General features: G+C 43.4%; 1 protein-coding gene across 11 annotated transcripts in view; it reads left to right on the top strand.

The window, feature by feature from the left end:
• Window positions 1-25,000, top strand: part of fat1a (FAT atypical cadherin 1a) — a 78,326-nt gene that overhangs the window by 36,196 nt on the left and 17,130 nt on the right. For 9 of the 11 annotated variants that reach the window (XR_004614029.1, XR_004614034.1, XM_034586715.1 and 6 more), the window contains exons 5-14: window positions 2,445-2,774; window positions 3,813-4,029; window positions 5,134-5,202; window positions 5,732-5,871; window positions 12,972-13,247; window positions 13,482-13,692; window positions 14,259-18,329; window positions 18,984-19,180; window positions 19,305-19,458; window positions 20,762-20,995. Coding sequence is in view for 9 of the 11 variants with exons in the window: in XM_034586715.1 (XP_034442606.1) it covers window positions 2,445-2,774; window positions 3,813-4,029; window positions 5,134-5,202; window positions 5,732-5,871; window positions 12,972-13,247; window positions 13,482-13,692; window positions 14,259-18,329; window positions 18,984-19,180; window positions 19,305-19,458; window positions 20,762-20,995 (5,899 nt within the window). In the remaining 2 variants the exon portion in view is untranslated. The remainder of the gene's footprint in view (window positions 1-2,444; window positions 2,775-3,812; window positions 4,030-5,133; window positions 5,203-5,731; window positions 5,872-12,971; window positions 13,248-13,481; window positions 13,693-14,258; window positions 18,330-18,983; window positions 19,181-19,304; window positions 19,459-20,761; window positions 20,996-25,000) is intronic. The other 2 variants (XM_034586942.1, XM_034586910.1) reach the window with 1 other exon arrangement.

Here is a 25,000-nt window from a genome sequence, read left to right as displayed (position 1 = left end):
GGATGGGAACCAACAAATCCTCCCTGAGAGACACATTCACATTCAGGCTCCTTGTCATCCCCGTTTAATTAATTATGCTCATGTGAATCGCACGGACAGCTGCAGACACTGCGAGAAACACAAAAACACATTATTTCAGTAATTGAGACGACGGCACCAAATGGTGTGTGCCTGGCCCCGGACTCCTGACTGTTCCTGGTGAAGCACTTAGCAGATGGTTTTAAATGACTGCGGCGCTGCGCAAGACACACAACCTTTTCCAGGACTGTACGAGCATTGTGTTTGTGTAGGTCAGCGTGTGGCTCTTTGCTTTTGATTAAACTCCTCAGACTGTGCAGTGAAATGTCCGAAGACACAGCGGAGAGTTGAATCGAGGCGCGGATCTCAAAGCGTCAGCCCCCGCCGCCAGTAACTTTTGATGTCAGGACTTAAATTAAGGCTTCATGAATGATGCAGTTGTGCGACACTGTCTTTTTATACCGGGTCCCTTCTGGGATTTGGGGAAAAAAGAAGCCCCTGGTGTTTAGTCGAGGGCAGAAAGTCTTGATGTTTATTAGCAGGGCAAAGTCATTTCTTTTGCTGGTGTGACAGACTGCGGCAGAGTCAGTGCAGCCGGCGAGAACAGGATGAAGTCGTGCAGCTAATTAAAAATAATTATCTCTGGTGGGTGATTCGTGTATCAGCCATATATATATATAACGTACTGTTATCGTGATCACAGGAAAACATATTTCAGATGAGGAATGTTTTCAAGTGAAGCAAATCTTGTTTATCTGAAGACACCGATCTACAGGCTGTTACTCCTCAGGGGCAACAGAGGGTCTTCATCTACTGCAGTTACAGAAATAATATTTAACATTTAATCTCTTAAATAAGTAGGGTTGGGTACCGAATCAGACATGGCCAGTACCTACGGGTCCTTCTGAACCAAATCGCAGTGCGGATTCCGATGCTTTGGTACAGTGACTTTGAACTGAAATAGTTTTCCTGCTTACATGTAACATAAACATCGCTGCATTTGCCAAGTTAACATTACACCTCAATCTAGTAGCTTCCTTAAACCTCGAGCTAAATGGCCCGGAAATGTGGCTGTATTTAACGTGAAAGCACTTAAACTACTTTAAACTTTAAATGGGTTAGGTTTTTGTTCTGTTTTTGAGTTTTCCACTTATTTATATTTGTATATTTACTTTAAATATAGTTTAAACTGTTTGCAGTCAAATTTCAAATTCCAATTTGCTTTAGCGATAAAAAAGCTGTTATCGTTTTGCGTTGTTTTGTTTAAACAAAGTTTTCTGGCTGTACCAATTTAAAATTATCAATTTAACGTCGGTATCGGAAAAAGAAACAAATACCAAACCCTATAAATAGTTGATTGTTGAATAATAGTGAATGAAGTTGACACTGAAACAAATACTTCCTGATTTTGTTATTGTGCCTCAAGTCGCTGCCAAATCACCAGATTCTTGTTCTCCACATGCACATTTATGCATAAAATTGCTTTATGAAATTATTATTATCATGTGGCCTAATAAAACAGTGACCCGGGAGATTGAAAGCTCACATCCAACCGGACAGAAGCGGTTTGAACTGAACAATCCCCACAACCAGGGGACTAAAATCTCTGTTATTAAAGTCCTGCATGTTCCCTCTTTCTCTTTAGCTGAAAATTCTGTTCCTAAAATCCGATTAATCTCGTTGTTTTGTTTTTTTTAATGCTGGAGAATTTGCCCGATAAGACTCAGAGATTTGTAGTTCTGGAAAAAAAAGTCCCTTCTTTACGACTTCAATGCATTTTTACGTGTGAAGAATCCTGTTTGAGCACTTTATGATTAAATGTTTGACTAAATGAGAACATCACCCTTCAGACTTCAGATTATTAGCCTAAAAATATAAAGACAACAACTAGTCTCCGGCAGTAGCGCTGTATATCCGCCTGTTAGTGGTGTATATTTGTTTTGTTAAGTAGCGTGTGTATTGGGAAGACCCCCTGACAGCAACTCTCAAAGGGAAGTGCCTTTAATTTTGGCTGCCAGTTAACTTGCTGAGAAAGAAGAGGAATGAAAGGATGATGATGTAGGGGGGGAAAAACACGCTTCCCCCCTTTTCCCTCTTTTCTTTGATTAATTTTGAGCTTTGGAATGTGAATTTCTAATGGGGTGTCTTGATCTGTACAAATTCCCAGGGTAGTTTTATATAATGTTTAATGTTAAGTGATATCTCTGGCTTTATTCACGGCCTCCTATTCCATAACTCAAACATCGTAACTATTCAGGGGAGTTTTTACTGTATTTGTATCTATAGGCAGGGAAATTAGAAGTAATATTCATTAATATATGTGATATTATTATGTATTTTGAATATACTGCTCAAGTTGTTTTCAGTCCCAAGCGCCTGAGGGTTATATCTATCTCTGTTTTGACATTTTTAATCTCTCCTCCCAGGTCACCATCACCGACCACGGCGTTCCCGCTAAGTCCACCACTGTCCGCGTCATCGTCCGGGTCCTTGACGAGAACGACAACAGGCCGCTGTTCCTGGAGAAGATCTACAAGATCCAGCTTCCTGAGCGGGAGAGGCCGGAGAGGGAGAGAAACACGAAGAGAGACCCGGTGTATCGGGTCATCGCTTCGGACCGCGACGAGGGGCCGAACGCTGAAATCTCCTACAGCATCGAGGAAGGAGATGAACACGGGAAGTTCTTTATTGAGCCCAAGACCGGCCTGGTGTCTTCCAAGAAGTTCTCTTCTGCCGGAGAATACGACATCCTTACAGTGAGTATCCAAGCCCCATCCCGAATCCTGCCGTCGGCCTGGTAGTCTCTCACTGAGCAGTAAAACTTAACAACAGATGCTTGTTTATTACACTCCCCCCCCCCCCCCTCCCATGCTCTCTAGCTCCCTTTGTTTTTTTTGCTTTTATGCTTGAAATACAGTTGTAAAAAATCTGTGTATGAGAGACAAAAAGCTAATTGGTGTAGGAAGTTGTTTGCAAAAACATCTACTTAAAATTTTGGGGCACAAGCCAACAACAAACAGCCTCTCTGCAAACTTTGAGGAAACTTTCCAGTGCACGTCTGAAAGCAGCTTAACTACGGTATCTAGATAGACATGAATGGAAAACTGCCACACCACCGGTTGATGGAGGCAAACATCCGCGATGCAGTGATTCTAGTTTGAAGAGAATCTTTGGATTACACTTGTGTTATATGTGTGAAAATCAACGTTCTGTCAAACTGCCACAAGGATGTTACTCCGAATTGAGTTATTTCAGTTGGCTGTGAAAACTGCAGTGAATCATTAAGCGGTGATACCTGAAGTGATTTTTATCCAGATATAGGCTTCTACAAGTTGTGTCTAGTGCTGCTCGAAGACACGGCTCTCTCTCTCTCTCTCTCTCTCCACAGTTTACTGTAATTGAAGTCCTGACAAAAGGTGCGCTCACAAAAGAACTGCATTACAAAAGGTGTTTTGTTCTCCTGAATACAAGGTTTTCTTGCCATGTGGACGGCTCAGGGAACGGAAATGCTTTTACGATTGAAACACAGCCCGTTCTGTGGATTTGTGCCACTAATCAGTGCTTCTATTTATGCCTCCAGTGGGCTTTAGCTTTAATATGGTCTATTGTTGTATTGTATTTGCAAGCATTTACCATCAACCTGCACAACTAAACTTTCCAGTGTATTTACTTCTGAGAAGATCCAGGCAGAGGATCTGCTAGCGAGCTGTGCAGAAACTCATTGTCAACCGTAAAAAAAAAAAAAAGTTGCGTAACGCTGTGTAACACTTTCATTCTCTGCCTCTCTCTCTCAGATTAAAGCTGTCGACAATGGCCGCCCTCAGAAATCCTCCACTTGTCGCCTGCACATCGAGTGGATCCCAAAACCAGTAGTGCCAGCCGACGCAGCTCCCCTGGTCTTTGAGGAGTCCCCCTTCACTTTCTCTGTAATGGAAAGCGACCCCGTGGCGCACATGGTTGGCGTCGTCGCCACGGAATCCTCTGATGTTACCGTGTGGTTTGAGATCACAGGTACTGCCTCCCTCGCACGCATCACTGTGTAAACGCTCTGTCGTAGAAAATTGCTCTTTAGATAGAGAAACTCTTAAGTGCACTTAAGAACTAACGTAGCGTTTGTGTGTGAAATGTCAAGTAAAAAACCTATTACTAAATAAACAACAATTTAGAACACAAATATATTTCTATGCATTTTAAAATCATTTGTCGTGGCATCGATGAGTCAGTTTTCTGGTAGAAACTCGTCATGTTTGCTGCCTGAAGGAGCCAAAGTGCAGTAAATTCATATTTGAGAAAGAAATTGTTTTACCACGTTAGAAAAATAACAATGTACTAAAAGTGTATGCATGTGTGAAAACTTCCCATAAAGCTGCCACAGAAAAAGAAGGAAATATAACCTTAACTAAAGCTAAAACTAAATTGACTTATGGTTTTTCTCCAGCTGTAATCTGTAATTGAGAAGAACCCATTCTGTTGAATCAACTTCTCTGTAATTGAGTTACTTGTTTCACAAAAATAAACTAGACTTAGGCTCAATCCAATTGTAATGGAGAATAAGGCAAACCCAACTACATTAGCAGAGGAGCAGTAATTAGCTTCTCTCTTTTGTACTAGATTTCCATTTGGTTTTGATACCTTGAAATTACATGGTTAAATATATAGAATGCATTTAGGTTTAAGTGCAAATTGCAAGTTCTTAATTCGCCTAAACCCAAACAAAACGAAGACATTAAACAGTTTTCTGTAAGTTGTACTGTTGTCTGCCTGTGTGGTTTAGATAAAACAACTGTACCACAAATCAATAGGTCAAAAACAATACATGTTATCACAACTATCAGGTGCGAGGTCATTTCGAGACAATATATTTTCTTACAAAGTGTTAAAACTTAATTCGTCCTCTCTTGAATGTATTTCTTTTAGCTCTTTTAGGCTCTATGTGCATGAGAAAACTTAAACTGACTCCTTTCTTCTTCCTCCATCCCCTCCTGTCGTCCCTCTAATCAATGTCTGACTGACACGTCTCTTTTTTTTCTTCTCTTCTTCTCTCTCTCTCCTTGCTTTGCTACCGCTTTTTCCCTCTTTTCTCTGGAATGTTCTGTTTGGTTGGATTTTTGCAAGACGGCATAGAGGATTCTGAGATGTTTTACATTCTTCAGATGGCTTGCGACCACAACTGTACAGCAGAAGGTAGCTGCTGGGATCTCCTAATAGGCTGTGCTGCGTTATGAGATCAACCTACATTGTCTGTTGGCTGTGGTTGGATTGTGTTGTGTCACCGCATTGATGTTGTACCACATTGTTGTGCCACATTGTTCCCCTTTAAAAACCTGTGACCCGATGCAGATTAACCTGATTCGCGAGTGCCAGGAAAAACCTCCGCTCCTTAACCTCATGTGAATTAGAGCTCCATTTTATATCCACTCCCCGTACGGTTTATCCTTGAGATTTTAGAATAGCTTCATTCAGTTCATATTGTGCCGTCACACATTCCCCACTTTGCATTCATGCATGTTCCTTCATCCACTGTCAGGGTTGTATAAATAGCTTTTGTAATATCTGTTTGTTAGCAGAGCACAGAAGCAAATTAATGTCTGTCCGTCCATCCCAGTCATTCGTATTCAGTCGTCTTTGTACGTGAGCACAACTCAGCCATGATTTGTCAATAATCTTTCGTCCTTCCTTGTTTGTTATACAAAAAAAAAACCCTATTCCACAGGTGGTAATTATGACAGCCGCTTTGACGTGGGCAAGGCCAGCGGAACCTTGATTGTAGCACGGACCCTGGACGCCGAGCAGAAATCAAATTACAACCTGACGGTGGAAGCCACAGATGGGACACGAACTGTCAGCACCCAGGTAATTGAAACACTAATGAAATGGTTGGAAGCTGATGAGGCAGTTGTCATTGTTCTGTTTTTCCTCTGTGTGAGAAATAACAGGGGGAAATGGACGGGTAACGAGTGAAGCGGCGTTCCAAACTGTCCCGTTTGTTTGTATCTGTTTTGTGAATCGAAGCTGTCGTTGCTCTCACCTGGTCTGGAAAGATGGTCGAGATCTTCATGACCTGACTGCTAATTGTATAATGCTGCCGTGAAAGAAAGGGCACGGACATGATGTGGTTATACTTTCCTTTTTTTGTCTGGCGCTTTCTGTTGGGTGGGACTCAGTTGTATTTTAACACAACTTTGTTTGTTTTATTTTGGCTTATAAGATTATAAGAGTAAGAGAAAGTTGATTTGATTTTAAGAATCAAATCCCCACATTTTGGGAAATATGCGTATTTGCTTTCTATTCAATAAAAAAGCTCTGTCCCGATGTAGTTTAATCCACATCAGATCCCTTATAAAAACATTATATTTTGTTGTTAAATCTGTACAAAAAACAAAGTGTTAAAATGACAAGTACTGATTTTACTCGGGTTAAGTGCAGGATTATTTTTGACCTGGTGCAATGACTTCTGGGTCGGCAGTTGCCTGGTAACCTGATGGCCACATCAAGTTCCAAAATACTGTAGAGTTGCTGTTAGGCTGCTTTTTTAGCCAGGATAAAGTCTTCATGCTGAACTTACCCTGTCATATCCCGACTGTAGATTCATACGGACATGAAAGTGGGTTCATAAGAAAGAAAATGAGCACATACCCTTGAGGAAATAAAGCAGAAACAAATGCCAAATTTCTGTTTTTCAACCCATGTTAGCATTAGTTAGTTCCGCCCCGTCTTTTCTCTACCATCTCAGTCCAGCATGTTGAGCTCCAGGAATCTTCCATTGTCTCATTCCTGATGCAGAAGCCTGCTTTGATGATGGTGCCGTCTGGCCATTTTCCTTTTTTTTCTTTTATTCAAAGTGTGCATTCTTGAGCCCCCTCCCCTCCGCCCCTCCGCTGTGTCTCTCGCTGAACCTGTGAACCTACTTTTCTCTGAGAGGAACAGATTGTCTCTGTCTTTTCTGAATGGACCCTGAATAGCTAAAGACACTACACCGATGGCAAATGGCACAGTGCAGGGACTAAGATCAGCTGAACAGCAGAATGACTATAACCTTAGTGCAGAAGAGAATGAAAAGCTTCGACTGCCGTGAACCATGTGATCCTCTGTGAGCCATTTTGATGAAGATTAAAAATTACATCTAAAAACCTAAAAAAAAAACATAATGCAGAGAGATTATGGATCCAAACGACCTGAACAAGGCCGTTATTCAGGATGTTCATGTTCCACATCGTTTATAAACTAAATAGAAACCCACCAAAGCATGTATGGTACACTGACAACTTCATTTAAATATATTTATATTCAAATTGAATCCTACTTGCATGTGCATCTCGCTCCCCAGCTGATACCGAAGCTGAACTGCCATTAAAAAAGCTTTCACGCGCACAGCTCGTCTCCGGGCTTTGTTCAGACGTTCATGCCTTGTCCATACGATTTTTGAACACTTTTACATGGTAGTTTGGGTCATATCAGATGACAGCATTCAAAATGTTTTGTCCTTTGTCCTCAAAGGGGAGCTTCAGAGAACTGTAGCTGGAAAGGAATCTATTTGTTGTCACTCCGTATGAATAAAGCCTTTCATCATCTGGCTGCTGTGCTCCACTGAGCCTTGCATGAAGCGGCGCCTTCGCTGGCATTTCGCAGCTCATCCGCGGCGGCAGCGGTGGCGGCGGCGGCGGCAGCAGCAGCAGCAGCAGCAGCCGCAGCGAGTCCTTTAGTTTAGTGCAGAACGTTAAAAACAGAAAACCTACACGAGTCTCTACCGCTCTCTCTCTCTCTCTCTCTCCTCCGCAGCCCCCCGGCAACAGACAATTTGAAAGCCTCTCAGCAATGCTGCATGCAGTGACATTTTAAGTCAAATTAATCACATTCAAAGGTTAATTCTCGGTGGGGCTTGGTTCTCAGTGGGACCGGCTGTGCTAGCAAGCCTTTCACATTACAGGCAATGATTTCGTGCAGTCGTTCAATAAAACAAAAATACTGACTCACTCTAATTTAGGTTTGTTTACTTTCATTCTTTCTGCATGACTGTGTTATTTTTATTCTGCTTCATGGACACACTTTTAAATCGTTGTTCTACACACTGATGACATGACATTCTAATTTTACAGAGATCTTAAAGACTGCGTCAGAGAAGTAGGTGTTCATCCACCTGTGATTCGTTGTAAATTGGTCAACCTCCCGAACCTTAAAGTAAATGTTGATTCCCTGGAGTGGATTTTCAGACCCTTACCTTATTTCCATCTGTCGGATTCTCAAAGGAAAGTGTAACGACAACTGTAACTGCTAGAACTCCTGTATGATCGGCTTTATGAACTCCCTGTCTACAGGCCATCACTGCTCCGTTGAACCCTGAGTTCACACAAGAAGTGGGTCAAAGAATCCATAGCTTATCGCCGGCAACACTCACGTCTTTCTCGCCGCCTGCAGACCTTGAATGTGCATATTTTTTTGTAGTTATTATTAGTGCTGTGACTGATAGGCTCTCTCGCAGATGAGTGCTCGAGTGTGAGATATTATATACCCAGCTGACCACCGTGGGTCAGCTGTTTTCTGTCGAGGGAAGGGATTTACTGAATTTGTATGCTCCATAAACCACATTTTAGTGATGTAGGCCAGCTGGCTGGGATGTGCCGAGAGTCCAATAGGTGACTGAAAAGAAGCACAGAGCACTAGCAGAGTTTAGAGCAATTACCCCAAATTTGGTTGGCTCGTCATAAATAAGTCCCCGAGCGGTTATTGTTGTCACAAATTATCTTCCGTGAAAAGAGAATGGTGAAAAACCATTAACTTGTGTTGGCCTCGGTGGTTTTTCCTTTGTCGTGTACAGTCTATTGGATATATCTGACACAGCGCCAGTTTTGTTGGCTTGCACGTGTGTTTAGGAAAACCTTAACTGTCCCGAGTGCTCAGAATACAGTTTGCTCCGACTTGTTTCAGGAAAGCCCGTCTGATTGTTTTGGCTACCAATTTGTTTGTGCGATAACATTGTTGGGCATTGTCAGCATTTGCTCTGTTAGCGGGGGGTTTAACAAACTGTAAACACGCCACTTGCTGGGAAGTGCACATGTGTTCTGGTGGCATGTAACTGATAAGGTTTTGAAAATCTTGTGTATTGATTTATTTTTAAGGGGTAGGTAAAGCTGTACAATGGGAGTAAGTCATTTTGAATTTGAATTATTATCTGTAGAGTAAAATATGAAAGAATAGATTATGTTGAGTAATCACCTTTCCTCATATCTGTGCCTGTAACAAAAACGAAAAGAGAATTTAATTGGAAACCACAGCACGTTATTGATTGTTATTCAGTTTGGATTCTTTTTCTTTGTGGACAGTGTGTTGTTTACCTTTAAGACAAGTCCTCCGGAGTTGCACTGCAAATGAGATCTCCCTGATCACAGGCATGCAGCGCACCTCGTGAAAGCTCAGCGTTGGACTTGTCTGTTCTTTTGATGCAGGCTGGCCTATTTTCTCCCTCCTTAGAGTGTTGATTTGTTTTATTTGTGTATCTCTCTTTGTCTTTCTTTTTGATTTCTCCCTCTCTGGTTTTCAAAAGTCTCCACATTTATTGGCCAGGCATGCAGGGATGATGATTATTATGTTTGGGTAGAATAAAGCGCAAACAAGAGCACTGGACCTCTGTGGGTACTGGGCTGTGTTAATCCTGTTTTGGGAACACGGTCAAGTGGCCGGTGCCAGTGCCCTGCCTTTGCCCAGAACCTGCCACCTGGCAGGGAGGCTTCCTCTCCTACGCACGACACAGGAGGACAATGAGGACAATGAGAGCTCCCGTGTGGCGTGTCTGCGATACCACACAAAAGCTTTTTCGTTATTCAGAAGTAGAGCCTGACTGATATGGAGGCAGATGCTAATTCTGATATTGGGGAGTGAACATTTTTAGATACTTGTATATTAGCCGATGTATATATTTAAGATTAAGTGGCAGTGATTGGCGTTTATCGGCCAATAGACGCTCATACTGTTAATGATATTTGTGAAAGGTCAATATTAGAAGCTAACCGATATATCGGCCGGCCTCTCTCCAGCAGCCACTGTTCTGTTTTGAACTTAGACGTCTTTTATTTTCCAATGACAGTGACAAACTCAAAGGTGACATTTTTAAAATTATTTTAATGGTGTCTGTGTGTAGGATGTAGTGCCATGTAGAGGTGGGTTTGCAGACTGCAACCAACTAAACAACCCTGCCCTGACCCAAGCATGGAGTGAAACATATGGTGGCCAGATTACGTCGAAATGTGTAAGCACTCTATAGAGCAAACGTCTGTTCCGGGCTACTGCAGTATGGCGGGCCCCATGAAAGAGGACCCGCTCCTAAAGAAAACGCAACAGTTTTGCACTAATGAAAACATAAACTTGAAAGAATAGAGCCCCCTAAATCCTGCAGGCTGCTCCTTTAAGTCCAGCTTTCCTGTGACTCCAGTGGCGACATCAGTCTGAGAGACCCTGTTCTGTGGGAGGTCCATGGAAAACAGTCGGCCATTCTGTTGTGTGCTTTCCATTTGGCCGTTGAAACTCCACGAAGGCGTCGCTGAAGGATCAGCTGATGCAGACGAGGGGTGCCGCATTCCAGCCCGGGCACCTCATAGCTAGGCGCTGCGCCAACAAGGCAGCCTCATCATGCAGCCCAGACTCCCCCCCCCCTCCATCTCCACCTATATGACATCCTCCCTTGGCCGTTCAGAAGTACTTCAAGCTGTTCAGCTCACAATCTGTTCCCGCTCTCCTGTTTCTCATGTTATCTCAGTCCACATTACAAAGACTCTCTTTATGTCTCAGCGGAACGTTCACCTCAGTCACTCATATACGTATTCTTGCCGTCAGTATCAAAGCTGACTATTGTATTTCTTTTCTCCTGGACCTCCTGGATTCTTTTTATGTGCCTTTTATTCTCAGCCACACACGTATTTGAGTGTGTGTTAAAACCTGTGCCTGCTAAATTTGACCGTTTCCCTTTGCTTCCTTTGGTCTCACTGTCACTTTTCTTTCTTAGTCAGTTTTTTTTTTTTTCTTCAGTACCTCCATCTGTCACGTCTGTGTCTCAGTCCCAATCTTGCTCCTCCTCAGCGTTCCCAAAGGGAGCCTTACACAAAGACGACAGAGTCTTCTTCTCCACCAGCTTTTCTGCTAGTCGGGCTGTATCATGCTGCTTTGTGATGTTTGGGGGCAAAGTTCTTTTGAAGTGTGTTAGAGCTTCCTTGCAAAAGGAAAGGCAAGTTTCTGTGCACGTGGGGGATGGGGGCTGAATAGCCTTGTGTGTGTGCTTTCAAAACTCTCTGATATACTACAGTTTGGAGTAAATGTGGATACTCTGACCAGGTTCCATTTCTTTCTGCTTCTGGACAGCACTATCAGCCCCTGCCACCTTAGCCGCTATTCACGAGACGCGTTATCTGACACTGGGCAGATTGAGACACACTGGACGGCTTTCTTTGTGTGAATGCATGTGGGGTAGAGCATATTTTATGAGCCTGTGTGTTTGGGTGCATGCATGTGCATCTGCGTGTGTAAAATGTGGATTGTGATACAGCGGGGATCTGGTGTTATATGATGTCTAAAGTGACATGAGAGGACATGCATGGGATAAGATGGATTGTCAGGCTTTCTGAGGGTGCAACGGGAACCGGAGGCCCCATTCAGGGTTAATGTCTCATTAGAAAAGCCTATTTATTTTACATTACACGTCCTGATTAGCAGCGTGACACGGGTCGCTCACGACACATGACTTGTGTGGCAAACAGCCAGTTTGACAGACAGCATGCAGCCCCGCGCTCCCCCTGCAAGAAGACATCTGTGAGCCTCAGCAGCATTGCCAACATCACAGCACACAGCAGATTGTAAATGTTATCAGTCCTGTCAGGTTGAGTCTATATTTGTCTCTGATATAGGCTCACGGTTTTCAATGAACAGTATTATGACAAAATACAACAGCGGGCCGTGGTGTTGACCAGAGATCTGACAAATCCTGGTCAGCCATCGAGCTGTTAACTGGTCAGAGCTTTTGTGACCACAGTCCCCTTCACTCTTCCTGCACCAAACAGCTCGGCTTTGGTCGTTTCCTTGTGGGACATCACCCCCTGGTGTCTGGTATGCAGGTGTCTAATCTGGGCTGATCCCTTTGTTCCCCATGTTTGGCAACGGTAGAAGCCCCTCGCTGGTCTGGGAAGCAGAGATGGCATTCCAGCAGCTCTCCATAATCCTCTGTCGGAAGTCCAGTAGACGAATGGCTGGTGTTGATAAAACATGCTCCCAGTGGAATTTTACAGTTTGGGGATGTTCAATTCTTTGTTGTTGTGTGTGGGGAGAAGAGCAGCGCACTTTGTGCTGCTCCAGGCAAGAAGCAGAACTTTCTATTGTAGATTTGAGTCTGAAGAGTTGTTGGACTATTTCATCTGCAAAACTGTGTCACTGAAACGTGTATCAATCCTAAAAAGTTACTTTTAGACGTGTTATCATATTTCTGTTCCCACAGTTTACACTTATTTTATGGATCACACATAAACTCTAAATTTAATCGCCTGTACCTAGATGCATTGGCATTCAGTTAAAATATTGTATTTGCCATAATATGCATTGAACTTGAATACAATTGCGTAGAAGAAGAGCCTGGAAAAATGATAATTTCTGCATGAAGACAAAAGGGAATGAGAAAAGGAAATAAGATGAAACATGCGTTAACATTTTTTTTAGTGTTCTGGTTTCTACTTTTCATTTACGGGAACATTTATTCAGTAGATCTAAACTCAAACACTATGATTCTGGTAATGATTGGGTTAGAGTATGTAATTCATGTAAAATTAACCCTTACAGGAACTTAACCCAGGTTGGGTGTCACTGCTGTGCAATTACCCTCTCTATACTTTTAATGATAAAGGATTTTAAGGATTTAATGGCTCGGATAATACTCCTAAATAATATTCTAAAAAATGTATGGTGTTATTCTCCTATAGGTGCTCATCCGTGTCATCGACACCAACAACCACCGGCCTCAGTTCTCGCAGGAGACGTACTTCGTGAACGTCCCTGAAGACAAACCAACGGGGAGCGAGGTCATGCAGATCAGCGCCACAGACAGAGACGAGAAGAATAAACTGACCTTCACGCTCCTGAGCAGCACCGATCCATTCAGCCTGAGGAAGTTCAGACTCGACCCGGGAACGGGCATTCTGTACACCGTTGAGCCACTGGACCACGAGACGATGCATCATCACATCCTTACTGTCATGGTAGGAATCAATGAGAACTGTTTCACAATAGTCTGTTTAGTTCCTACATGTGGTTTAATGGAGTTTTGCAAATGTTTGCTTCATTAGAAAATGAAACATCCATGAAATTAAGTTTGTTTATTTTTATGCGTTCCCAAATATGAATAATTTGTTGCTTTTTGACGTTCAGGAAAGAATTATCCCTTGGGGGTTCTCACACTCTGCCTCTCTCTTTCTAAATACTCTTTTCTCTAGGTTCGAGACCAGGACATCCCAGTAAAGAGGAACCTCGTGCGTGTGATTGTCAACGTGGAGGACTCCAATGACAATGCACCGTGGTTTATAGGCGCACCTTACTCCGGTCGTGTGTTCGAGTCCGCTGCCGTAGGCTCGGCCGTGCTTCAGGTCTCAGCTCTCGACAAAGACAAGGGCCATAACGCAGAGATCGTCTACAGCATCGAATCAGGTACATATACACAAAGACGCTGTTCCACTCCGTCGAGCCACTGTTTCCCCACTTTTCTCCCACAGCAGAAAGCTTTCATTGTAAAATAATGCAAATGAAATCAGCTAGTAAAAAATGCATGAGTCATGTTGAGTCCTGCTGCCCACTCTATCTCCATCATGAATGGAATATTTTACAAAGACGAGGAGAATATTGAAGACTTTGTGTAGAGGTTCTTCAAATGCGTGGGAGATGAGCAGAATCCCCCCCCTCAGAATTTCCCACAATGCTATTCTGCGACAGTAAGCAGTTATATGAGAACAAGATTTTTTGTTTTGAATGCATGCATACTTAAAATGGGTTGGATGACTTATTCTAATTGAACAGTAGCTTGCTCATCAAAAACATCTTCCTGGTACAACACAGAAAATAAAAGTTTTTTTATGCCTCCGCGCAGACGTCAGCCAGCGGCTTTATGTTTTCAGGTTGTCCGTCCGTCTGCTTCTTGTCAACAATATCTCCATCTCAGTGTGCATTGATTTATCTTTTCCTAAACACATTATTCTTTTGTCTTCCCCGTCTCACAGGAAATGTTGCAAATTCCTTGGCCATCGACCCTGTTCTTGGAACAATCACAGTCGCCAAAGAGCTCGATCGCCGCAGCCAGACCCAGTTTGAACTTACAGTTAAGGCGTCTGATAATGGAATACCTCCCCTGTCAACTACAGCCACTGTACATATTGTGGTCACAGTTTCTGATAATGCAGCTCCCAGATTCACGGAGAAGGAGTTCTCTGCCGAGATCAGTGAATCCGCCCATCCAGGAAGTTTTGTGAGCATGGTCTCAGCTGTCAGCCAGTCGTCTATCTTCTATCAAATAAAAGCTGGCAACATCAACAACGCCTTCAACATAAACCCAAACTCTGGAGTGGTTGTGACCCAGGGGGCTTTAGATTACGAGACCACCTCTCAATATAGTCTCATCATACAGGGCACCAACATGGCAGGAATCGCCAGCAACACAACACTTCAGATTCATCTAAAGGACGAGAATGACAATGCTCCAATCTTCCTCCAGAGGGAATTCAAAGGAGTGATCAGCGAGTCGGCTCCCGTCAACAGTGTTGTCCTCACCCATGAAAACACTCCTTTCGTCATCCGCGCCTCTGACGCCGACTGTGACCAGAACGCCATGCTCATCTATCAAATCGTCGAACCATTTGCTCACAACTATTTTGCCATTGACTCGAGCACCGGAGCCATCAGAAGCACAACAGCTTTGGATTATGAACAGAGGAGCGTTTTCCACTTCACAGTCCAAGTCCATGATCTAGGAATGCCACGCCTGTTTGCAGAGACGGCAGCCAATGTGACCATTGAAGTCATCGATGTTAATGACTGCTCACCAGTTTACAGCCAAGAAGTGTATGAGACCACTGTCATAGTGCCAACATACAAAGGGGTGGAAGTCATTCAAATCAACGCGACAGACTCAGACTCTGGGCCCAACTCAAAACTTCTCTTCTCCATCTCTGAGGGTAACATCGGCGATAAATTTAGGATTGACCCGGTCACAAGCATAATCTCTATTCAGAATGTCACACATTTGAGGAGCCGGTATGAATTAAAGGTCAGAGTGTCAGATGGTAGATTTGCCACTGTTGCAACGGTAAAGATAAATGTGAAAGAAAACAAGGAGAGCAAGCTGAAGTTCACCAGGGAGTCCTACAAAGCCTTTGTTCCAGAAAACTCACGTCAGAAGAAAACTCTAGCGGTCATTGCCGTTGTGGGGAACCAGGTGAACGAGCCATTGTTCTTTAAAATTCTGAACCCAGACAGCAGGTTTGTAATCAGCCGCACATCTGGAGTAATCTCAACCACTGGAATTCCATTCGATCGCGAGGCACAGGACACGTTTATTATCATCGTTGAGGTCACCAGAGAGGACCAATCTGCAGATGGGGCTCATGTTGTCGTAACCGTGACAGTGGAGGATGTCAATGACAACAAACCCATGTTTGTGAACCTTCCTTATCACGCCCTGGTTCAGATGGACGCGGAGGTCGGCCAGGTCATCAGACAGGTCACAGCAGTGGACAAGGACATGGGTTCAAATGCAGAAGTCAGTTATTACCTGAAGGAGCATCAGGAGCACTTTCAAATTAGCCCCTCCGGTGAAATTTCCCTCAAAAGCAAATTTGACAAAGAGTCCCTCAACAAAGACTTTGTCATTGTTGTCACGGCAAAAGATAATGGAGAGACGGTGCTCTCGGCTGAAGTAGACGTGCCAATAACCGTGGTGAACAAAGCAATGCCTATATTTGAGAAGCCCTTTTACAGCATTGAAATCCCTGAAAACATTCAGTTACACACACCGGTGCTTCACGTACAGGCCAACGATTCCGAGAGTCCTCGTATCGTGTACACCATCTCTGAAGGAGATCCTTTCAAACAGTTCTCCATCGATTTCAACACAGGTGTCATTCATGTGATTCAGCCATTGGACTTTGAGACACATCCTGCTTATAAGTTAAATGTAAGAGCCACAGACTCTCTGACTGGAGCACAGTCAGAGGTATTTGTTGATATCATACTGGAAGACGTGAATGATAATGCCCCTGTGTTCCTGTCAAAGTCCTATTACGCCAATGTTTCTGAGGCCTCCGTCATTGGTATCTCAGTTTTGCAAGTTGACGCCAAAGACTCAGACACTGGCCATAACCAAGAAGTGTTCTTTCAGTTGGTGGAGGAAAAGGGGAAAAGCTCTGATTATTTCACCATCGATCGTGACACAGGAACAATCACGATAGCTCAAATGCTTGATTGTGAGGAAATCCCGCAGCACAAGTTGCGAGTCCGCGTGGTGGACGGAGGTGTTCCAGCGCTCTCCAGTGATGTCATCGTGACGATAGACGTCATGGACCTAAACGACAATGCTCCAACCTTCACAGAGCCCACTTACAAAACTACAATCAGCGAATTGGCCCCACGTGGACACTTCATCACCCAAGTCCAAGCGTCAGATGCCGACAGCTCGGACTCAGATAATTTGGCATTCTCAATCTTATCCGGGAATGAAGAGCAGAACTTTGCCATTGACAAGCGCACGGGCGCCATCGTCATTTCCAACCACCGGAGGCCACACATGCAGCCTCTTTACAACCTCAACATATCAGTGTCTGACGGCGTGTTCAGAAGCTCGTGCCTCGTCGTGGTCACAGTTATTGGTGCCAACTTCCACAACCCGACCTTCTTGCAGTCTGACTATGTAGTAGAGCTTGTTGAAAACTCCCCCGCTGGCACCTTGGTAGCAGAGGCGAAGGCAACAGATGACGATGACGGCATTTACGGGCAAATAACGTACCAGATTGTCAATGACTTTGCCAAAGACAAGTTTGCCATCAATGACAATGGAGAGATTTTCACTCTAGAGAGCCTTGACCGTGAGACTGCCGTTGAGAAAGTTATTCCTATTTCTCTCGTAGCTAAAGACGGCGGTGGAAAAGTTGGCTTTTGTGTTGTCAATGTCATTCTCACAGATGTCAATGACAATGCCCCACAGTTCAGAGCAGCCGAGTACAAAGCCACCATTGCATCAGATGTTCCAAGGGGAACCTCAGTGATAAAAATTGCTGCCTCAGACATGGATGAGGGAAACAATGCTGACATTCAGTATTCAATCGAGGCAGATGTTGAGAATGTGGAGGAGAATTTTGAAATCCACCTGACCTCTGGAGTCATCGTAACCAAAGAGAGTCTCATCGGGCTTGAAAATGAACTTTACGCATTCTTTGTGAGGGCGAAGGACACAGGGAATCCATCCAAACATTCACTTGTGCAGGTTTACATCAAGATTGTCACACCAGAGACCCCAATTCCCAAATTTGCTGAACCCCATTACCGTTACACGATCGCTGAAGACCTTCCCATTGGCACGGAGATCGATGTGATTCAGGCAGAGAGCGAGCAACAGGTCGTCTACAGCCTCGTGAAGGGAAACACTCCCGAGAGCAACGAAGATGAGGTGTTTGTTGTCGACAGAGACAGTGGAGCCCTGAAACTTCAGAAGAGCCTCGACCATGAGACGACCAAATGGTACCAACTTGCTTTGCTCGCTCAGACCAAACACGAGAATTACGAGATAGTTGCATCGGTAATCATCAACATCCAAGTGAAAGACCTTAATGATAACAAGCCCGCCTTTGAGTCGGACCCTTACGAGGCTGTCGTCGTGGAAAACCTTCCAAGCGGGACTCAAGTGATCCAGGTCAAAGCCACCGACCTCGACTCCGGAACCAACGGCCATGTCGTCTACAGCCTCGACCCCAAGCAGAACTCGCAGGACATCTCTGAGCTGTTTGCTGTTAACAGTGAAACCGGATGGGTGACCACGTTAAAAGAGCTCGACCGCGAAAAGATGAACAAATACGCAGTTGCCGTCCTGGCCACAGACCAAGGGGATAAGGTCCAACACACCACCGGCACCACAGTGGAGGTAACGGTCGCCGATGTGAACGACAACCCGCCTCGCTTCACCGCAGAGATCTACAAAGGCACCGTGAGTGAAGATGACCCTCCCGGCGGGGTGATCGCCATCCTCAGCACCACGGATGACGATTCTGAGGACATCAACAAACAAGTGAACTACTTCATCACAGGTGGGCATTTATTATTCTGCAAAAATAGATGATAAGCGAGTGCAAAGAGTTTACTCCCGACTCATTTGTGTAACTGTTTTTACATAAACAGAGCTGGCGGGGGGATTATCCATTTATGCTACTTAATGCGATGATAATATCTCATCTTTGAAACATTACACAGTCCTATTATCTGTTAGCAGTCTTGAGTTATTGCCTGATTTGCCCAAGCTCAAGGCAAATATTTAGGTCATCATAATACAGAAATGTATAATTATCTGAATAATGCTTTGAAATAGGCAGGGGGGGGAAATACTTCCTCTGGTGCTAATTAGCAAGTGGGAATAAATATGCCAAGTGTGGAAATATAAAGAGGACTCGGGAACCAGCACTGTTATTTGTTCGTTTACATTGTTCAACATCCTGTTGTCTTTGGTTGGAAGGATTGCTTGTGTTACCAAACATTTAGCAGCAAGGATTTGCGTTTTTTTAAAGTAGAGCTGAATACCTACATGATTATTCCAGAGAATTTAAATTGATATTTAGTGGGATTGAGTTTTAAATTGAGCACATATCCTTGTCCTTATCCTTGTGTGTATTTAATGAGTCAGGCTGGTTCTTGCCTCTAAGTTGATGATCATTCTAAAGTGGTGCTCTCTTTTCAACGCCAAACAGGAGGAGACCTACTTGGCCAATTTGCCATCGAGCACATTCAGAACGAATGGAAGGTCTCTGTCAGGAAGCCCTTGGACCGTGAAGAGAAGGACAATTATCTCCTTAACATTACCGCCAGTGATGGCATCTTCACTGCCAAAGCCACCGTGGAGGTCAAGGTGCTGGATGCCAACGACAACAGCCCCGTATGCGAAAAGGTAGTAATTTCCTTCCCCCGAGTTGAGTGTGTGCAATTTTAAGTAGTTAATTTCAGTTCTTGTGTCCTCTTCATCCTAGCAGTCCCTTTAATTTCTTACCCGTCTTGCTCCATCCGTCCCCCAGTCTCTATACAGTGAGAGCGTCCCAGAGGACTCCCCCGCCGGCAGGCTCATCTTGCAGGTTTCTGCCACAGACGCGGACATTCGCTCAAACGCCCAAATCTTCTTCGAGCTCCAGGGAGTTGGATCAGAATTGTTCGTCGTTGACTCCGATACAGGTTTGTAGGAGTAATGTGGGATGTTTTAAGGCCACTGTAAAATCGTGATTAGGAATACTTTCATTATATATTCCATTTGATTCACTTGGCTTTTCTTTCCTGCTGAAGCCATCTGTGTCCTCAGCCATTGTGTCAGATTTCATTCCAGCTGTGCTGCAGGTTATTTTGATTTCTAGGAAGCTGTATGTGGGACACTCGTGTTAAAGGCTTTCATCGAACACACATGGCTTTTTCTGCAGCTCAGCCGCAGTCTCACATTCTAACACTTTTAAGATCCGGGGCCTCTGATCTCTCTGCAAGCTGTTAGGTTTTTATAGTTGTGTCTCTCTGTGTGCAAATCATTACCAGCCATGAAGGAGGCAATGAGTTTTCTTTTGCCCAGTTGTTATTTACTTATTCATTTCTAAAAAAGCCAAGAACATTCCCCCTGCAGGGCAACTGAAAGACCCATAGTGGCACTAGTAATATTATTACAGAGTTACACTTAAATTGAATTTATGGCTGCTATACTTCTGGCCTTCAAATAATTTCATCTGAGGGACCTTCTAAATCAGACACCCCAGCTGGCCTCTGGGACGACAAAAAGGAGGAAGAAGGGGAAGGAAAAACAATACCAGTTAATCACAGCGGACTTGTTTTCCAAAATAAATGCAAAGAAAAATCATTAAAGGGCAAAACAAACTAGGCCAGTAGATTTAAACGGCTATACACCACATCTGCGGCTGTATAAAATCCCTTAGTAATGGCAAAAATTGACACCAAGGCAGATACTAAGGCCAATAATGCCGTCCAGCTGTATATTTGGCAAACATCAATACTGGGTTTCTAGCAGCAGGGCTACTGTTACGTTGAGGGTTTTATATATTTTCCCAGTGCAGTGTAGTGGGATTATTGCAGATGAGGACAGCCAAGTCGCTCTGGAGTTTTCCAGAATGTTTGCTGCTTCACTTCCAAGGTGGTTTCAGCTGCCAGAACCCTTCTGTCTTTGGCTTTCTCTCTCTCCTCTTGTGAGTCAATTACTTATTTATTCCCCTCTCTCCTCTCTCTTGAAAGCCATTAGTTGTTAGATGCTTTTCACTTGTTTAGTAGAAAGTAGACAAGGGGGCTACAGTGCTGTAGAGTACACACGATGTGCTCTTTTAATCTCTGTCTCTAGATTAATTGCATACACAGATTTCATTTTTTGTCTGTGAGGGGAACGGCTTTGATGCTTTTATTTTTTATGTCAAACGACATCCCTCTGCTCCCAGAAGAGCGCATGTCTCTGTGTGTTTTGTACAAACGAGTACTGTCTCACCTCCAGGGGAACTGAAGACCTCGCAGCCCCTGGACCGGGAGGAGCAGGACGTGCACAGGTTCAAAGTGCGGGCAGTGGACGGAGGCGGGCGGTACTGCGAGGCCAACATCCACATCGCTGTGGAGGACGTCAACGACAACCCGCCGCAGTTCGCATCCGACCCCTACAGCATCACGGTCTTCGAGAACACGGAGACGGGCACGTATATGGCGAAACTGCAGGCCAATGATGTCGACACTGGTGAGGAAATCTTTAATTCACAATGCACAGTATTTCCACCACCTTGTGCTTCCACAAGGAAACTAAATCAGTCTATCATTTAAAGACATTTATTGTGTAGCAGGGGCCGTGAATCCAGCACCCAATAGATTTAGTTTACAAATTTTGAAATATTAATGTTAAAAAATAAATTAATCAGGATTATCAAAGCTTTAAAGACTCAAGAAAGCTGTTCTGGTCTTTGCTTTTTCTTTCAGCTGAATTTGTGTATGAGCTTGTATTATCCATAGATTTGAACAGAGCTGAGCTGATTGGACGGCGGAGCGGCTCAAATTTGAATGTGAAGACAGTTATTGGTGGTTTGCCAGCCCCTGGTCTCTGCTGCTGTTCTATGTTCTTTCATGGCACATGTGCAGTTTGATTTCAGAGAGTGACAGAAAAAGAGGAGTCCCTGTATTTCTAGCTCAATTTGCTGACTTAAATATCAACTGCCAACACCAGATGTAATCAGCTGTAACTACGTCATTCAGCTGAAGTTAGATCTGTGTCTTGCACTGTTTTCAGCTCATTTTTACAGTTTGCATCTGACTTTTTGTTTAAAAGCCGTAACCCAGTTTAAACAGTTGTAAATATGCGTAAGTGTCTCACAGGCAGAAAGTCAGCATCAGCTCTCGTGACTTTGTCCACAAAAAAAAACCCAGCACAGTCTTTATTCTGTATATAAGGGAATATATATCCAATACAATCGAATGTCATTCTTTAGAAAAGACTGTATCTAACATAAATGGAGAGTTGTATTAATGTTTCTGTACATAGGAAAATGTCCGACAGAGATGAAGGGAGCAGTAATGACCTAAAAAGTAAAGTTTAAAAAAGGAATGTTTTGCCTTTTGAATCTTACACAATATTTTAAATGTTTACTGCTCACTATCTAAATATAAAACTCACTTACGGCTCTGAAAATAATTCCCTCCTGACTACAGCAAGTCAATTACTAATCGGTATTTTATGATTCCTAAAATATTTATGTAATTTTTCCTGTTTGGAGTGTTGTTTTTTTAGATTTTCGATTTTTAAGTGATACTTTACTGCCCAAGTGCACTGTATGAATAATAAAGTGTCTGAACTTTGCTTTAGACAAACTTTACAGACGCTGGAGGCTCTCAGGTAAATCAGCTCCCATTCAGCTGTAGATCCTGCTGAGGCCAGAGAAAGTTAATTATGAGTCAATAAACTCACCAATGCCATTACATTATGCTTAAAATGCAATTAGCGGCGTTGCATTGCTCAAAGTCAGTGTATAATATAGCATTATAATTCAAGAATACTTTAAACAGGCTTTTAGCATCACGGTGTGCTCTCTGCATATGTATCTTGGTTCAGTGCTGACTAACAACACACAGGTTATTATCTTTCCATTATGCATTATACTAAATGGCACGAGGGAGGGATAACAAATGTGGAATTTCATGAATGATAAACCCCTCAAATTAAAAGCTCCATTACACTCTAATGAAATTCTTCTCTCTTCGAGCTGAATTCTCAAAAGGGATGATTGCAATTTTCCGTTCGCCTGGTGCAAAGCCGCGGGGCCTCGTATGTGTCTCTGGCGTCTTCACCTTTCAGCGAGCATCACCAGCCGCCGAGGGGTTTACACGTGGATACGACTGAAACCACGCAGTTTTAACAGTCGCTTTAACTCCTCGGGACTTTATCCTGGGAACTATTGAACCTGCCGCTCCAGATTACACCTTTAGTTTAGTGGAGCACGACATTCTTAGCTTGAGGAACCATTTCAGCATGTTCCCTGTCAGAGAATTAAACGCACTCGCTTTCTATTTCCCTCTTCTTCTTTTTCCCCGGTCCTTCATTTTGGCTGGACTGACAGCTTGACAGAGTGAAAGGGATGCCAGAATTAGGTCCCCTCAGAGAGAAACGTTAAATGGTAAAAAAAAAAGGAAAGAGCTGGTATTGAGACATTTCTTCCCAGAGGCTTTGCTGGCACAAAATGTTTCGCATTTTGAATATCAAGGATAAGGATACCCGAAGGAAGGGTGGGGAAAAAAGGTGCTCCCTGCAGTTTCGCCAGGAGCAATAATTATTTAGAGCCACGCTGAGTGAAAGCAGAGGGGGATTTGATTAGTATTTCTCTCGCACACTTGGGCATCACACACATTGAAGCTTCGGTCTCTTATTTTTTTGATTTAGGCTCAAGCTGGAATCTGTTTGGCAAGTCCCAGACAGACATGTACAAGAAGAAAATATGCGTTGTAGCTTTGACCCAGTTCACTCAGGCTCCGCTCAACTGTCTCTCCCCGCCAGCCATCACAATGCAAAGCCTAATGTATCCCTCCTCCTAAGAGAAAATAGTTTGCTTTATCTTCCATTGATATTTGACACGGCACATCTCTGTGTGCACTCACTCTTGGCACTAGTTGCTGTGTGCCACTTTGGCTGGAAGACGTTTGATACTTAGACACATCGCTGCTCCTCCGCTCAGCCGTCTGCTGCTACAGTGTCTGAGCGGCTTATCAGTGTGGAATAGTTATGAACCAGACAGAAAAACAGACTCAGGCTGGTGCCCCTGATCTGTGATAAACTAAAGTTATGCGAGTGCACATTCCTCCTTTGATTGTGCTTTGACCCTTATCGCTCTTCCTGCATCCGAGTGTCTCCTCTTTGCCCTCTGCACTGCCTCGCTGTTGTTGTTGTCCTCGTTCAATCTTTCCCGTTGCTCCACTGTAGACGAATTCAATCAATTTCAGCCGTGTCTACGTTAGTGCTTTGCCAGATTCAAACAAGATTCTTGAGAATCTTTCCAATAAATTATTGAAAAAGCTTTAAAAGCAGGGTTTCCGCAGCGTCTGAAGATGTTTTAAATTTCAATAATCTCAATTTGCAGCCTTAAAGAGTCTTAAATATGCTAAAATATCACATATATACTACGTCTTGAATACGTTTACACTGGTCTTTCGCCACGATACAATATTTGCACAAAACTACAAACAAAACCAACAAAGAACTGATCATTCATACATGATACATGCTTGGAAACACACGGTCAGAGAGACTATAAATACAGACTGTCTCTTCGAAGGTGTTTCTCCAAAAGGCTACTTCACCTTATCTTTAATTTTGGGGAATCGTTGGAGTCAGATATTCCTTCATATTTGTTGTGCTTGACATCAATTTGAAATTTCACACATTATCGTCTCAAAAAGTGTAAAATCAGCTCAATGAAACCCTGAAATGTTACAACTTTCCCAAAAATACAAAAAAGATTGCAGTTAGCAGGTTTGCATTCAGCAATATAAGAGATTTACATGAGCTGCAACTAAAAATATTCTTATATATATATATATATCGATTCATTGTTATTAATTAGAAAAGTTTACAAAATATCATCACAGGGTTTAGTTTAAGTTTTTTAATCTAACTTAAAAAGCTAAATCTTCTGTCAATCAAATAATCAGCCCAGCTCCACTTTAATATTACATGTTCCAGGCTTGGGACGTAGACGAGCAAACAATTATAAATTTATGTGAACAAGGGGATATGGCCAATCATGATTAAACTCGAGTCTCTTAAAGGACGATCAAAGCAGATTAAGTTGAAACCATATAAGCAGGGCTCCCCTCCGTCGACTCTCCAGCACCATAATGAGAACCGTGGGGGGGGGGGGGGGGGGGGGGCTTACCTGACAAATGGGAACATTATAGCGTATTTCAAATGGGGGCCACCTGCAGGAAGGCATTATGATTATTATTGTGATCCGTCTCTGTCTTGTTGCTGCGAGTGTCTTGCCAGTGGGAGGACGTGAGTTATGAGGACGGAGCGGATTAGACTTTTTTTTTTTTTTTTTTTACAGCTCCTGTTTATAAGAGGCTGTGTGAAAGATGGATGCTTTGGAATGAGAATAGAAGGATGGGAGTCTGGAATCAATACATCAATATAATAATCAATATGCTTGTTTACGCCCTGTACTTAAAGGAGTATTTCTGTTAATGTGCCCATTACTCTTATTGG

The sequence above is a fragment of the Hippoglossus hippoglossus genome, chromosome 1 (assembly GCF_009819705.1).
Source record: "Hippoglossus hippoglossus isolate fHipHip1 chromosome 1, fHipHip1.pri, whole genome shotgun sequence".
NCBI classification, from domain to species: Eukaryota; Metazoa; Chordata; class Actinopteri; order Pleuronectiformes; family Pleuronectidae; genus Hippoglossus; species Hippoglossus hippoglossus.
Note: the sequence above shows the minus strand (reverse complement) of the source record. Positions and strands in the feature narration are given on the sequence as shown.